Source organism: Populus alba, chromosome 18 (genome assembly GCF_005239225.2).
Source record: "Populus alba chromosome 18, ASM523922v2, whole genome shotgun sequence".
Classification (NCBI taxonomy): Eukaryota; Viridiplantae; Streptophyta; class Magnoliopsida; order Malpighiales; family Salicaceae; genus Populus; species Populus alba.
The window spans coordinates 6,610,510-6,628,168 of record NC_133301.1 but is presented as its reverse complement, the minus strand read 5'-3'; the positions used below and the strand labels follow the sequence as shown (position 1 = coordinate 6,628,168).

The window sequence follows — 17,659 nt, the reverse complement described above, 5'->3', positions numbered from 1 at the left end:
ATCCCAACGGTTCAAAGGAAGATACACATGTTATGTATAACATATTCAAAAATCAGCACAGTTTAACGGTTGGATCGCCGCAGATCTTAATTATACCGAAACTGACCTGAGAATGACGACCTTCTGTTGAACATGTAGAGAACGTTGCTGGAGGCTTAATTTCTAATCTTCACCGTTCAGAATGTGTATCATAACCCGATGCATCACATATCCCAAAATAAGCTTGATCCAACGGTGGAAGAAGGAGAAATATGCCGGCGGCTCTGACTATTCCGAGAAGGATTTCTCCAGAAATATTCAAATGGCTGGCTTCCGCAAGAGGAATCCAATATGGACGATCCCTCTGGACAGAATGTAGGCAATATAGATGTTCACAACATACCAAAAAATAGTCTGGATCCAACGGTATAACAAGGCAAAACGGGCCGGCGACTCTGACAGCACTAGGGGGTTTTCCAGAAAATTTCAATTGTCCAGATTTCTTAAACGGCGGAAGCTTTAGAAGATCCCTCCGGTCAGAATGTAGACAATAGTTCAGTTCACAACATAACCAAATCTTGGCTTGATCCAACGGTGGTCGCCGGAGATATGGCTGTTGGAGCACCGCCCCTTTGAATCTTTCCTCTCTAACCCCTCTCTCCTCTCTCTAACCTCTCTCTATACTCTATAGTATTGACTTCCTCACGTGAATTTTCACTCTAAATAAAGGAATTTCCAAGATAACAAAATTTTAAAAAATAAAGATTTTTACTATTAGGGTTTATTCACGTAAGATAATTTTATATCTCCATGACATTGGAGGAAAAGAAACTAGTATGATAAATCAAGATGAAAATTAGTCAAAATGTGCCTTTAGATAAATAGGATGAATAACCTCCATAAAAAAAAAAATTAGGTGGAAGTTTTCCTTGTAGTTTCTTCTTTTAACATCATTTTAGATTATTTTTGACTGGTTTCAGGTGTTAGATCCAAATTGTATTTTAATTTTCAATTGGCTCAAAACATTCTATTAGTAAAGAACTTGATACGGTTTAGCCCATGGTTCAGTCTTGGGTTACTCATGATGGGATTTCAGTTGGAAGTTTGGGTTTAAGGGGAAGACCATTCGGCCAAGTAGGGTTTTTTTTTTTTTTGGTTTTAGCTTGTATTCCATTGGGTTCAGCCATGTTGGGTTTTCACATTGGAATGCATTCGGCCAGGTTGGGTTTGTTGGTGTTGATGGGTTCGATCCAATTATGGAGAAGTTAGTTTCTTTCAAAAGTGATTTGGGCCTTGTAGATTTGCATGAGCTTGGGCTATATGGGGTCTAAAAGTGATTAAGATTAATTCGGGTGTTGGGGTCCTTCTCCTATAAGGATTTGTAAAAAATCCTAGTTAAGTTTGGATTCATGATGGGCGATTACAAAACTGAATTGGAGAGCGATTATCATGTCTCCATATTGGATAAGGATTCCATATGTAACATGGAGACCACGTGGTGGCATCATGTGGGGGTGAATTCTCCTATTTATTTGTTCATTATAAGCAAGGATTCCTTTCCTACAAGGAGAACAAGAGGCGACCAGATTTGGAATTTCCTAGTTGTTTTCTTTCTTCTCTTCCAAGATTTTATTACTTTAAAAGGAGATTATGGAAGGCTTTTAGAACATTATTTTGACCAAACAAGAGAAGAAAATCAAGCATTTAAGGCGGAGCATGTTCAAAGCATGGAAAGAGATTTAAAAGGGGTGGGTAAGCACATATTATTCTTATGCAAGTCAAACCCAACTACAAAAGGAAATTAATCAAGCTAAGAACTGTTTTGGGGACTGATTGTTTTCTTGTATTATTTAGAATATTTTACATAGTTTTTATGCCATTTTAAATGTTATTTGAACCAAAAGATTTCAGTTTAGGTTCTTAAGTTTAATTATGTTTGTTTTGGCTCAAATTAAATGTTTTAGGTATTAAACTTGTGTTAGCTAAAAGCTCAAAGATTTGCAACCCAATATGGATTATCTTAAGACTATACAATGTTTTCTTTGCTATGAATTTCAACGGCATTCAAATTAATAATATTAATAATATGTTCTTTGTATAACTGATCTTCTAGTGTCAATTTGCGAATTTCAAACCTCTAGTTTTTAGTTATAGATTAACTCTGATCAAGATTCTCAAACTTGATTTTTTATTTTCTTGAGAAAATATCATTGTTATTGGGGAATGCTTGCCTATAAAATCAAGAAGTTTGCATCATAACTTGCAATCAAGGAAGACCAGAGTCAATACAATGTGAAGTCTAATGTCAAGAAAAGCACGTTATAGAACCCTTCAAACAATTTTGAAGTCGACAGCAGCTGAAATGTTTGGCATTTCTCCTTCCAATGATAAGAGGGATGGTTCACATATTACCTTTTGTTTCATGTTTTGATGGATTTCTGATAGATTGGTATAAGAATCTTTGATCTTTGCTGCACGAGTTTTGTTTTATACTAAGCATGATGCACACTTAGCATTATTGTATTGTAATATGCTAATTAGTAAAAATGATATGACTTCAATGACATTAACGTGTTTTTTTCCATTTCTTTTTCTAAATGTGATTGAAGTTAGGGATAAGAATTTCAAGATCAATATTCTGTCAAAAGAGTATCAGCATATTTGCAGGTCAATAGGCTTGATGCTCTGGGAGTCAGCTCGAATGATGACTTCGGTGCTCGAAGGAAATCCAACTATTGTTTAGGGGGGGAAAGGTGTTAGAATTAGTTGTGGTCAAATCAGCTGACCTCGTAGTTGCTAATGATGGGGACACAAAAGCACTTGAACTATTGGCCCAGAATGTTTCTTCTAAGCTTACACAGCCATCACTTGCAAAACGGATTATGAAGAGATTGGGGTGGGAAAATAGAGAACATATAGAAGCCATAAAGGAACTCCATTCTGGAGGTTTTGAAGTCATAATTGGCACGGATGTTACATACATTCCTGATGCTATTTTGCTTTTGTTTGCCACTGCGATGGAATTAAAATCATGTGACAGCAACGGTGGAGGAGACAAGGAACAGGCTCTAATTCTCTGCCTTATCTTCCGCCGAGTCGAAGAGAACCATCCTTACTTTCAGCTGCATCTCAAATTGGTTTTAAGTTGGTTGATAAATGGCCAACAGGAATTCCATCTAATCCATCTCAAAGCATTGTAGGCTCTTGGTTTCAAGAGGATCAGCCCAACATCAAGTATAATTATGCCAATGATTTATTAGAGGTGCCAATTAGATCCAATTATAAAAGCTAGGACAAAGAAGCTTAAAGAAGCATTAAATGAGTTTGTTCAGAACATATGAAGCAAGATGGATCTAGAGGGGCTTGGGACATTTAAGGAGCATGATGGACAACCTTTAATTAATCTAATTCAGGTTCAAGAAGAGCCCAATTCGTGTGGAACAAGTGGTTGATGTCCACATCCCAGCCTTGTTAGCCTTTTTTTTTTTTTTTCCCTAATGCTACAAGAATAGAAAGTCAGCAATTTATTTTCCTAAATAAGGAAGTTGGCCAAATACTGTTCCTAAAAAGGTGATGATTATTTACTACTTTTCTTAACCTAGAAAGGAAAGTAATTAACTCAACAACAAATGAGGAAATTAGTTTTCTTATTTGACCAAGTTAAACAAGGAGATCCAAGCTAATCAAGGACATCAAAAGGGGTAACAACACAAATTTTTCAAATCAGATTGCTCGTAGTTTATTTGAGACTTCTTAAGAGTGACAAATCTAATTGTAGCATATTTAAGATGATAATTTTTGGATTTTTATAATTTTTATTATTTTCTTCTTAGTCTTTGGGTTATTATTATTTATTTGGGTCACTTGTAAGAGGGCTCCATTAGGGTTTTCTTTAAGTCTAGAGTCAATATAAATAAATACATAATCATTTATGTAAGGGTTAGACAATTCAAATTAATAAAACTTCTTGTTTGCCGCACTTTTTGTTTGTTGGTGAGATACTATCCCTTCATTGGTTCTATAAAGAACTGAAAAACAACTTATCGAAGAATAACTAACTTTGTGGGGTCATCCTTATACTTCTCGTCTGTGAATCAATATTTAAAAGGCACCAACACTATTGGAATGAGTAAAATGACGCAATGAATCCAATTAATCTTTGATAAGTCAAGTTCAATTCGTTCAAGAATTGAAGAATGTAAGAATCACTTTCACACGTTAAAACTAAAAAATTCAGAAGTAATATTCATCAATGGCTTCGAAATATTGATTACATGAGTTTAAATAGTTCTTGAAAATTAACCCTAATGAACCCCTTATGTGGACTTACATGAGCTCTACTCAAAACTGATCCAAAAGCCCTAAATTGAAAAGCCCATAACCTGATCCAAACAAGCCTTAGATCCTAGCTGAAAAACAAAATATTAATTAAGACCAAACATGAAAGAAAATAATAAAAATAATTAATTTTTCATTAAATACTAGCCATTAGCCTTCGCAATGCAATCCAATTATAATTTTTAGTCTTGAAAATCAATAAATATACTGAAAATAAAGCAAAACAAAACTACGATTATAATTTTGCGAATAGCAATGCAAATTCGTATGAATTGTGAACAAAACGAGGACACAAAATAAAACAGAAGAAAATACTTGTGAAGACAATTACTTGACTCCTAAATGACCCAATTATAATAAAAAGAACAAGATTTTGACAAAAACATATGGTAAGGAACACGTTTTGGAACTCATGCAAATCTAACATGTTACGCAATTTTTACGTAATAGAATTGAAACCCAGACCAAACTATCTTGAAATGACATCAATTTTAATATTTAGAATTCTAATACCAAACAAACAACAAAGCTTTTTTCATAGGTCATTCTCTTATATCTAGATTTCCAAACCCCTTGTATGATTAGTTTGTGGTAAAATTGAACCTCAAATTAAGATCTCAAGCAAATGATATCAAAATAAGCCCAAATTTAATTTGTGGTGTGATCTCACACAAAATAAATAGAATATGGAGTTTCAATGGATAATGAGGTGTTTGCCTATAGTTCACTAAGAGTTGTGTTTCTATAGAAGAATTGAACCTCAAATTAAAATCTCAAGCACATGATATCAAAATAAGATCAAATTTAATATATGGTGTGATCTCACCCCCCCTGACACAGAATATGAAGTTTGAATATATTCTAAAACTTTGTGTTTCTGCAGCAAAATTGAATCATCCTTTAAATTTCATCTAATCTCTCTCTTTATAGATGACGCAAACACAAAGAATAAGAAGATGAATGACGCAAACACTGAAAAACATAAAGGAACACTATAAAAGAAAACAAAAATAACAAAAGGATATGACCTTGTTTTAGAGCCTAGCTTTGATACCAACTAATGTGAACCACGTGGTCACGCAACCCACAATCAAGATTGAGATCTGATCCTGGAAAGCCAAAATAGGTCTGATAGGAGTGTGACAAAATAGAAATCTTCCCCAATGCACCAGCACTATTGAAATGAGTAGAATGATGCCAAGAAGTTAGTTAATCTTTGATAAGGCAGACGCATTTCATTCAAGAATTGAAGAATGCAAGAATTACTCTCATATGATAAAACTAAAAAATTTAGAAGTAATATTCATCAATGACTTTGAAATTTTGGTTAAATGAGTTTAAATAATTCTTAAAAAATTAACTCTAATGGACCTTTTATGTGGACTTAGATGAGGTCCACTCAAAACTTACCCAAAAACCCTAAACAAAAAAGACTATAACATGATCCAAACAAGCCTTGGATTCTAGTTGAAAAATAAAATATTAATTAAGAACAAACATGAAAGAAAATAATAAAAATAATTAATGTCATTAAATACCACCAGCCCTTCTTTCTTGTGTAGCTAGGATGAATAAGAAATTCTTATAAGAAAAGGATTATGAAATATTAATTAATACATGTTCTGACCTATATCGCAAGTCCTTCTCAAACTTTGATTCACTTGAAATTTTACCCGAACATAAACCAATACCTTTGGGATCTTTAGGTCAAGTTTCAGCTCACTCCAACGGTTAGATTTGGAGTTATGTTCAAAAGCGTAAAACATGGTCACATAACCCACACGCAAAGACACCAATTTCCGGAAAGCCAAGTAAATCAGGTTTGATAGGAGCGACACAAAGATAATTTGTACTTAGGCGCCAGCACTATTGGAAACGGAAAACCCCCACCCAATGAATATTGATTCGTGAACAAGTATAAGGATGACACCAAGAAGACAGTTGTTCTTCGATCAGTCGTTTATCAGTTTTTTAGAGAACCATGGAAGAAAGATTATTACACCAACACACACACACACACAAAGTGCAACAAACAAGAAGTTTTATTAATCTGAATTGTTTAACTTACATGTCTGGTTATGCCTTTATTTATACTGACTCTAGATAAATCCTAATGGACCCCTTATATGATGCCCACTTACAATTAAACCCAAATAATATAAATAAACCCTAAACTAAGAAGAAAATAATAATAACAATAATAAATCTGAATTTAATATCCTAAATATAATAGGATCAGATTTTTTGCTCTTTAAAAGTCCCATATAAGTTAAGTTCAAATCTGAAGGTAGAATTAATTCTGAAGTCTTCTTCTTTTTTTTTAGCTATGATGAATAAGGAATCCTTGTAAGAAAAGGATTCTAAAACATTTATAAATCCTAGCCACACTTTGGAACTATATTGCAGCCCATTAAAGATCTTGTAAGCCTAAGTTTCATTAGTCATTGATGAATAACAATTATGAATTTTTCAGTTTTAATGTGTGAGAGAGATTCTTGCATTCTTTGGTTCTTGAATGAATTGAATCTAACTTATCAAAGATTAACTGCCTCTCTGCCTTCATTCAACTTCATTCCAATAATATTATTGCCTTGGGACAAGTTTCTATTGTGTCACATTCCAATAGGTCATTTTGATATTATTAGGTCTTAGTTTCAATTTTGGTTCTTTAAGATTACATAACAAGTAAGATTTGCATTAACTCCCAAAACATGTTTGTCTTATATTTGTTTTGACCAAATTACTTTGTTTCTATTATATTGGGGTTATTTAGAAGTTAAATAAGTGTCTTCATTAATTTTTGTTTTTGTTTTATTTCGTATCTTTGTTTCGTCCACAATTCATATGAATTTGCATTGCTACTATTCTGTTACTTTTGTTGTTACCCAATTTTTTACCCACTTTTTTTGATAAGATTTTTGAAAAATCCAAAAATAGTGAAAAACAATGAAAATTCAAAAAATATGTTTTTTAATATATTTGCATTGTTTTTTAGCATTTTCAGCATCGTCTCAAAAGAATTTAAATTTTCAAAGATATTTGGAACATGTTTGACTTTTTACACGTTATTTTTAAAATCAATGATTTTCCTCATTCGAGTCGATATTGATAAGAAAAATAAAAAAAATTACAAAAATCAAAATTACAAAAAAAAAAAAAAAAAAAAAAGAAGAAGAAGTTAAGGGGTCAAGTTTGAAAACCTAGCAACATTTTTTTTCTATTAATAGGAGTTTCCAACACATTCGCATAGGGGGCAATCTTGTACCAAAATTAGAGGGGGCAACACAAAAAAACCCTAAACAACCTAACCCCACTAGCCTCCACACTAAGACAGCCGCCGTTCTCTCCCTTGAAACCAAAGGAGCCGCAGCCCATAGACTCATATTCATTTTTCTGTTTTGGAAAGAAAGCCGTTGTCCCTCAGGGTCATTGATGGTTGCTCTCTTAGAACATAGACAAAGGCCCCTTGCCATTTCAGCTCTCCATCTTCTCCCATGCACTTGAACAACCCCATTCCCATATAACCCCCTAAACCAGCGCTCCATACTCGTCTGACCATCTTCATCTTCCCTGCTGATGGCCTCTCATCTCCAATCCACACCTGCCCCATCTTTTTCTTCACCAGAGCCACCACCCACTAGACCTTCCATCTCTGTAAACTAGCCTTTACAGAACCACTACCTTCTCCTCCAAAATCGAACAAGTTCCCCCCTCTATCATCCATCTCCTCTCTTTGTTTTCCCTCAACACTTCCACTGATGGTAATAGAGAAGCAACACGAGAACCACATAATGGCCTTCCCTGGTGATATCTCCGCCTCAACACCACCAGCAACCTCTCCTATCTCCATAGTAGCTCCAAGGGCCACAGGGGATGGCAAATCTCTTCTCCCTCTTTGCTGACCAGACCAGATGCGAACCTCGTGATCACATGGTCACACAACTCACAATCAAGATTGAGATTTGATCCCAGAAAGCTAAAATAGGTCTGATAGGAGTGTGACATAATGGAAACCTATCCCATGGCACCAACACTATTGGAATGAGTAGAATGACGCCACAAAGCCAGTTAATCTTTGATAAGTCAGATTCAGTTCATTCAAGAACTAAAGAATACAAGAATCACTCTCACACATTAAAACTGAAAAATTCAGAAATAATAATCATCAAAGCTACTGAAATTTTGGTTACATGTGTTTAAATAGTTCTTAAAAGTAACCCTAATGGATCTACCCTTGTGGGCTGAACTGGCCCTATACAAAATTGGCCTAAAAATCCTAAAGTAAAAAGCCCATAACCCGATCCAAACAAGCCTTGGACCATAGCTCAAAACAAAGTTTTAATTAAGCCCAAACATGAAAGAAAATAATAAAAATAACTAATTTGTCATTAAATACCACCGGCCCTTCTTTCCTTGAGTAGCTAAGATAAATAAGGAATCCTTATAAGAAAAGGATTATGAAACATTAATGAATCATTACCACACTTGTAGATTATATTGCAGCTCATTAAAGATCCTTGTGGAACTAGGAAATTCCCAAAACCAGCAGCCACATCCTTGTAGGAAAAGAATCCTAACCAAATAGGAAGTCCACACCGAAGAGTTATGCTTACAAGAGACAATGGGGAGGTTGAATCTGAGTCAACAATGTTAAGTGGTGGACACTTTTTTGGAAACAGGCAATCCCAAAGTTCTCCTTCATCTTATGGCTTGCTATCCATAATGCATTGTTGACTCAGGATAGGCTTATGTCCTTCAATCTCATTTAGGTTCTGCAATGTTTACTATGTAGGGATGATTATGAGGATATTGACCACTTGTGTTTCGATTGCACTTTCTCCCATCATATTTGGTATGATCTTTATTCCATATTCTTCATCCCATTTAGGAGTCAATCATGAAACAACATCATCACTTGGCTCTCTAATTTGGGTAGCGGTCATTCCCTTACTTTTAGTTCTTTTGTTTTGTTTGTTTTTTGTTCACTTTCCTATTCTTAGTGGGGTTTTGTCCCTTTGTATTTTACTATTTTTTTGGTTATATAATTACCTTATCTAAAAAAAAAAAAAATAGAGCTATTGCACAAGAAAATGAACCAAGGTGATCCAAACATGTACTCAAGCAATTCCATTTGATTAGAAAAATCATAGAAATGAAAAATATAAAGATAGTATGAGTAAACATTGAAGAAAATCTTATAAACCTTGTCACTAAGACATTGTCTTCAATCTAAACATGATTACCATATGGAGGTATTAGATACATGAGCGGTTGACTTTAGTCCAATTGGGGGATTGTTAGTGAATATGTCCTTTATAGCCAATCGGTTGTTTGTATGTAACATTAATTTTATTCATGTAAAATATAGTTATTGTTAATAAACACTTTCATTATCTTTACTATTTATTTATATTTGATTAATGAATCTAGAGTATAAATAAAGTTTAAAGGACAAAAATACTTTGCAAATAAAATTATAAAGCTGTTATAATTATGAGATTCTTATTGCATCACAGCACTGTTCCAAAATATTTTTGGTCAATGTTTTATTAAGACTCGACATTGATTAGAGCTATTAAGACCGATACATATTACATTCTTTCTTTTATGAACCGAAGCAGCTACTCTTATAAATTAAGGTATGAGGAATACCTGGAACTAATATGTAGTTGCTTGTCAAATGACATATACACTGAACTAGCTATGAGAATTCCAGATGGAGAGATCATCTGTGTCTATAAAAAGACTCACGTGATAGTTGTGTAAATGATCCTTAGACTTTGGATCACTAAGTTATCTTGTATAGAAAGTGTTATGCTTTAATCCTAACTACACGTCTTAATAAAGGGTAACAAATAAGTAAATATTGGGTATAACATAAACTATATAAAGAATTTGAGTAATCAAGAGAGGATTCATCAACTTGTATGAATTAGAGAAAATATTTTTTTTATTCTCAAATAATATTGATTGTAAAACTCTTATTTGAAAAGAGTTTCAACCAAGGGTGATTGATATTTGAAAAGAGTTTCAAATCTTATTCAAATAATGAATGACTATGTTGTCAATAACAAATATGATTTGACAGAGTAGACATACTTTATGTTATAATGTCTAAATCTAAACATTGTTGATAAAGAAATAATAATTGCACTAAGAAATTGATCACTAAAAGGTTAAGTCAAATCACTTATGATTTTTCTAATATTTCGATCATGACAGGTTGCTAAATATTGTGCTTGATCTTCAAATATAAATCAATCAATTATTGAATTGATAATAAATTAAGTTTAATTTATTTAATTCTATTTTATTTAGGATTGTGATTTATATTGAGGCCAGCTTATTAAAGAAATTGGTTACACATATAAGAATGATTGATCATGAATTAATATGGAATGATTAATTAAGTGTAACTTGATTGTAAATAAATTTTATAAATGAAAGACTAGAATGTAATTAGTACAAGAGCAATTATAGATCTAGAAAAAAATCAAGTATGGACTTGATTGAATAAATTTTTACAATTATTATGAAATAATATATGTGATATTATTTAAAGGGTAAATTGATATTTTACCATTTACAAGGTTTTTTAGGTTTTTCTATAAATAGAATGTTATACCTCTTATTTTATGAACAACACAATACAATATAGAAACACATGAAATACAAAAGGAAAAAGATCTAGCACTCAAGGTATAGTAGTCCTTATCTCCTAAAAGTTTTTTAGGTCATAGGTGATTCGCATGAATTACCATTTGAGGTCGGATACTTGAACAACTTATGGTTTGTGATAACCTAACTTTGAGGTAATTATTCAAAACTAAAAAGAATACCTGATCTTAAGGTAATCTTTGAATAAACTCTAAAAAACTTTAGATCTGTCTAACATCTTCAACACTTCTAAAAAATTTTATACACACACACATGTGCATATCTGTGTGTGTGTGTTTGAGATTCAAAGAACCCAACAATTAATTCATTTCATACTAAAATTTTGTGCCAATATGTTACAAATAAAGCCAAATCTTAAAAGCCAACTATTAATTCCCAACCTAGACCAACACGTTCCATACTCCCTAGATTAATAAAAGGCTATGTTTAATCTTGGTAGCACAATAAATACCAACAATCATCCATTTAAATTTGTTCTACCCTAATTATTTTCTCATCAATCTTCCCTATTGAGAGATCCATGTGACAATAAACCATAAAAAAAAAAAAAAGTAAAAGCAAAGAAAGAGATGTTTTTTATGATTTTATTTGTTATTTATCTTATGAGAGCGATTGATTGCAAATTATTTATTAGATGAAGTTGATGAAAAAACATATAAATTAGGAAATTAGCACCCAAAATATAAATAAATACCAAAATAGTACAAGATGAAAAAGTTTTGGCAAAATAATACAGTTTGAGGATGTCATGGATCTGAAATGCAATATTTGATCAAATTTCGCTTTTCTAAACCACGACATTTGATCAAATGTTATAATTTTGAACAACAACAATTGATTTAATGTCGCGGTTTAGAATTGCGATATCTTTAAAGAGACTATTTTAAGAAATGGCTAGACATTTAACAAAACAATTGGTCATAGCAAAAAAAAAAAAAGTCAAACCAGTTTGGATATTAATTTTAGGTCATTTTCATGTCTTAAGACTGAATTTCTTTTTATAAAATCATAGTTTTTGTTAATATGAAATTTTATTAATTTTATGATTTTAGAGAGTTAAAATTTTTATAATTTTATCAAAATTTAGACAAAGTTTCCTCTATATAGAAACTATACCTGGAGTGGAATATATATATATATATATATATATATATATAACTGAATAAATTCAATAATACAATATTCAAGTAATCTCAAAATATATAAACATAACTCATCTATTTAATCTAGTGGATGATCCGGGCTTATAAGTAGTATGACTGCATCCAGCTCCCACTCTTGCCCGAAATGCTTTGTCCTTTACCAAGGCATCATCAAGAGTTAGCCTCTCCCGAAAAATTTCAATGACAAACATTTAACCACCCAGGACGCTATAGAATGAACTTCACTTTCTTTATTAGTACCACGAAGATAAGATGCGGTCTCACAACCCTTCCGCAGGAAGAAGCAAATCTAAAATTAATGTGAAATTAAAAGATAAATATATAAAACTCAATCGTTAACATATATTAATCATAAAAAAAATTAATGTTGAATTCACTGGCCATGTTGCTCTATATATATATATATATATATATATATATATATATATATATCCAACCATTTGGAGGAACTTGCTCAAGTTTCAGAATAATGATCCACCATGTTCTACTCGTGTACCAAATCATATATACTCCTTGTTAATAATCATAGGATGCACCTTTGTAAATATCACATCCATCTATACATCCCACTGTGATACATAAACACTATGCTAACCTAACCAATCGTAATCATCATTACCCCTACCGAGTAATGGCATGCAAAGCATCACTCGTATTGATAGTAATTGGAATGTGCTATCTACATTATAATTGTCGCCTTACTCAATTTAGGCAATGTAGCTTGAATATCTCAAAACATATTAGCTAGACCACTATTGTCCATTTATTCATGCCGCTAGTGCAAACAACTATAGCAACGACCAATCATTCTACTAAGTAAGGTGTCCACATAACCTACATATTATAAATTAAATAAATATCAAACAACAATAATTCAGTGTAGTTAATTATTTTATTTAACAAATACTTCAGAAAAAATACCTAGATAACATGTTGTTTATCAAGCTCACTCTAATAAAATGCTAGCACATGTGGTGGATTATTTTAAAAAACCCGTCTAACACACCACTTAAAATTAAAACATGCCAGTTTAATTGTATTTTTTCAAAGTTTCAAAAAACATAATATAAATGTATATAATTGCAAAAACAACATCATAATTCATATATCCTAGTGGGAGATGAAATGTAACCCCCATAGTTTGGGTGCCACATCCGACAATCTTGGTATCTAGGGCTACCCACATAGAGGTGTTCCCATGAACATAATTGTTATTAAATAAAAACAATTTGTAAATTCAAATCTATATAGTTAATTAGATTTTTTTTTTGTTTATACTTGTAAAAGTAGCAAACATCCCCAACCTATTTGGTGGTGTTGAAAATGTCTCCTTAATCCATTTAAGACATATCTACCCCCCCCCTCAATTCTAAATAACCGCTTGTATAACGCAGTTTTATTATAAACACCAGTAGATGTGACTGTTTATCCATCAATAGGCAATCCAAGAAAAATTTGCATGTCCTATAGTGTCGATGTCATCTCTCCATTTCTAAGATAGAACATGTGTATCTCACGTCTCCACTGTTCAATCCGTGTGTGGATCAAGGTTGATGTGGTCAAGACAACTAACATACAAAAAACCAGCTTAATCCACATATGGCTTGACTTGCTCATGAAATCGCATTCGCCAATGTGTGCGATAGTAAATAATTGTCTCATCTTGTATAACAATTTAAATTATAATTAATGAAAATTTAACATTTTTATGATAATTAAATTAAACATAAATTGAAAATATATTAAAATTAAATATTCTTACAATGTGCTAGCATAAGTAGACGCTCGACAGAAGTGTTAGTGGGTTTGGTAGGCATGTATTGTGACTCATGCTCACCCTGATCATCATCCAAATATAGACGCTCGACATGAGTAGACGATCTACCACCTCGAGTGCATGGAATCATGTGTAAGAAAAAATATTGTAATATATCATAACATGACCTAACAAATTGTTATACATATGCTGTCTGATGCAAACCTCGTGATCACATAGTCACGCAACCCACTCGCAAAGACACCAATTCCCAGAAAGCAAAGTAACTCAGATTTGATAGGAGTGTGACACAAATATAACTTGTACTAGCACTATTGGAAACAGAGACCCCCACCCAACGAATATTGATTCGTGAACGAGAAGTATAAGGACGACGCCACGAAGACAATTGTTCTTCGATATCGCTTTCAGTCCTTTAGAGAACACACAACAAGTGCGACAAAGAAGTTTATTAATCTGAAAATTATGTAACCTTACATGTTTGGTTATGCCTTTATTTATACTGACCCTCCTTATATGAAACCCACTTATAATTGACCCAAATAAGTAATAATAACCCAAAACCTAAGAAGAAGATAATAAAATAATAAAAATCCAAAAATTACCATTCTAAATATGAATACAATGTTTAAGAGGTAGTCAAGTTTTGGGGGTTGTCCCCAAAGAAATTTAAGATGTAAGGTTACACAATTTTCTGATCAATAATGCAATTTGGGACCTGTGCATCAGACAGACAACAGTCCAGGTTGCAAGATCTCAGTAGGCATGGACGTGCTTAACAAAGAGCTTCCCAATGACCATCAAGATCTGGATCTAGCCCATTTTTACATCAAGAATCTCTAGTCCCCACTGGCCCAGCTGAGGGACTGTTTAGTTGAAGCTGTGTTAGAATCTGTAGGGAGGATTTGTTGAGTGTCTGGGGACCTTAGATCTCCAACAACCGGCAAAGTTATTAATACCTTCTTCCCGTATGTCTAGTCTTGTTGCTAAAATAGGGAAAAACAATTCCATCCATCGTAAAAAACCAAACAATTCAAGAATGTGGTGATCATGCTCAATACTAATGCCGACAGCCCCCTTTCCTCAATCACACGGAACTAGACCCCTGTTTTGAACATGGACTTGCCCATCTGGAACAAAGATGGAAAGACCATTACGAAGAGCAAAGAAGGCACTGCAAAACTCAACTAGTCAGGTCCAATGTGTAGAAGTGTGTAGAAATGGCAAGTTCCTTAAGTCATCACATAAGAAATAATTGTATTTTCGGTGGATCCAGTCCTGGGAAAGAAAAGGAGTTTCTAGAATCAGCAAATCATCTTGGTTAGGTACTATTGTACTAGCTGAGTGAAAGATTCAATTGGTTAATGGAGGGAGTGTCAATAGCTGTATTTTTAGGAGGTAGTCAAGTTTTAGGGGTTGTCCCCAAAGCTTTTAGCACAAGGGGACATCATTGGAAAAACAATTGGAGAGGAATTACAGGTTCCCACATGCCTGATCGAATGAATACAATGTTTAAACATGTTGATTGACACGACCAAAAGCTTGATGTCTTCTCTCAAGTGCAAGAGTGTTAAAGTAATAAATAACTCGGCAAGACTGGGGTCGAACCACAGAGAGGTTAATTGTATAAATTATAAACAACAAGACAACAACAACAACAACAACAATAATAACAATAATAGTAGTAATAATAATAATAATACTCAGTACGTGGCGTTGTTACACCTGAGAATGATCTAAAAGATCGGGTCACAGGTTTCCAGCCTATATACTAAGTTTATGAAAAGATCAAAGAGATATATTATATAATATAAACAGAATGTAAATAATAATAATAATAACAGTAATAATAACAGTAATAATAGTAGTAATAAAAGTAGTAGTAGTAGTAGTAGTAAAAGAAGATGAAGATGAAGAAATTAATGAGAATTTTGAGATCAAAGATTAATGTAAGGATTAAACAATGATAAAAATAAACGTCAAGGTTACAAGATCCACTAATGGTACTTCAAACAAGTATAGTATAAACTCTTATTATTCAATTGGAAACCACACATAAAGGAGGTTCCAATCAGATTATAAATTGTTAACATGATTACATTAGTTATCTTATTCGAATAAAGCTAATACTTGTAAATGTTGGCAGGTATTCATGATTATAACTTATGTTAACAACAAATCAAGTTCCTTTCATAGCTCAGGTGTCGGTTATACCATACAGTATGGGCTATGAAAGTACCAAGTATTTGTTGTACCAAGTGTTATACAACATAAATCTAGATTAACCATTTAACAAGCAAAGTATTAAAAGTGAACAAGATAACAAATATAAAACATGTTAGTATCCAACGTTAAGGTCCATGTTAAGTTTATATTATACTTATTCTTACACCATTAGTGTACCCTTTTCACCTTGACATAATTAACTTAGCTAAACATAATGAAAGAAAGAAACATAAATGAACTAGATAAGAACATAAATGAGAAAGAAGTTAACTAAGTAAAGGAAAGGAAATGAAGTGCATAAACTTGATATTAATGAAAGCAAAACATAAGCAATACAAAGAGAGAAAGCAAGAGCATGATCTTGATCTGGAAACCAAGATGCCTCAATACATGGTAAGTGCCTCCTTTTATAGGCCAAAATTTGGAACTATTGATTTGTTGACTAATTGATGAGTGGGTGGCCACATCTTGACTTGGTGACAATCCTTATATTTTTGTCTGAACAAGACATCATTGCTAACATCATAATTTCCCAGAATCCTCAGGAATGTTCTAGGAAATTGTCTCAGCTTTCCAACAAAAAAAAAAAGATGAGGTCATTTGGACTTCTAGAACTCAAGATATGGGCTGAACACTAAATAATGTCTAGGTTGCAGGACAGCTTCGGACTTCTTCGTTGTTCCTATAATTTGGACTTGAAAACGGCCTTTTTAAATCTTGGTGTCCAAATGAAAGTTGTAGGCCTATGTTTTATCTTTCCATCCATATAAAATGGACCTAAATCCAAGATCTAGAGCTCCAGATATGATCCAATTACCGAGCAATGTTCTGGTTTGGACTGCACCAGCATCTCTTTTCTAAGTTTGGCCATATCTTTGTCCTTTCACTTTCAATACTTAAACTCATCAACCAATCCTTTCATTTATGTGTTAAGCCTGCATTTAAGATGAACATTTACCATAAATTAAAGGTATCTTATATTATTTGATATGTTATTATAAAACATGCTTAAGTTAAGGAGTTATTGATACTTCAAGTGCAAAATGATGATATAAAACCTTAATAAACATGCACTTTTAAGTACTAATCACACCCCCCAACCAGCTTATTACTAGTCCCTAGTAATCAAAGCGTTAAAATAGAAAAACAATTTGCAAGTTCCACAAAGCAAGGCATTCATCATTCAACTTCCATTGATCTATCCAGATAAACAAACTCTCATTAAATTTATATTTCTGCTTTATACTTCTTAAACAAGATATTAATAAACCTTCTGATGCGGATCAGCCCAACACCAAGCGTAATCATGCCAACGATCCATTGGAGGTACCAATTGGGCCAATCACAAGAGCTAGGGCAAAGAAGCTTAAAGAAGCATTGAATGGGCTTGTTCAGAACTTATGGAGCAAGATGGACCTAGAAGGGCTTGGGACATTTAGGGAGCATGAAGAACAGCCTTTAATTCATCTAGTTCATGTCCAAGAAGAGCCCAATTCAT

The 17,659-nt window shown here is 33.0% G+C and overlaps 1 protein-coding gene across 1 annotated transcript in view; it reads right to left on the bottom strand.

Annotated features, from left to right (window-relative positions):
- Positions 1-8,167, bottom strand: part of LOC140954995 (uncharacterized) — a 78,521-nt gene extending 70,354 nt beyond the window's left edge. The window contains exons 1-2 of the mRNA XM_073406388.1: positions 7,988-8,167; positions 7,788-7,918 (exon numbers count right to left, since the gene is read on the bottom strand). Of these exons, the coding sequence (XP_073262489.1) occupies positions 7,788-7,918; positions 7,988-8,167 (311 nt within the window). The remainder of the gene's footprint in view (positions 1-7,787; positions 7,919-7,987) is intronic.
- Between the last annotated feature and the right edge of the window lie 9,492 nt (positions 8,168-17,659).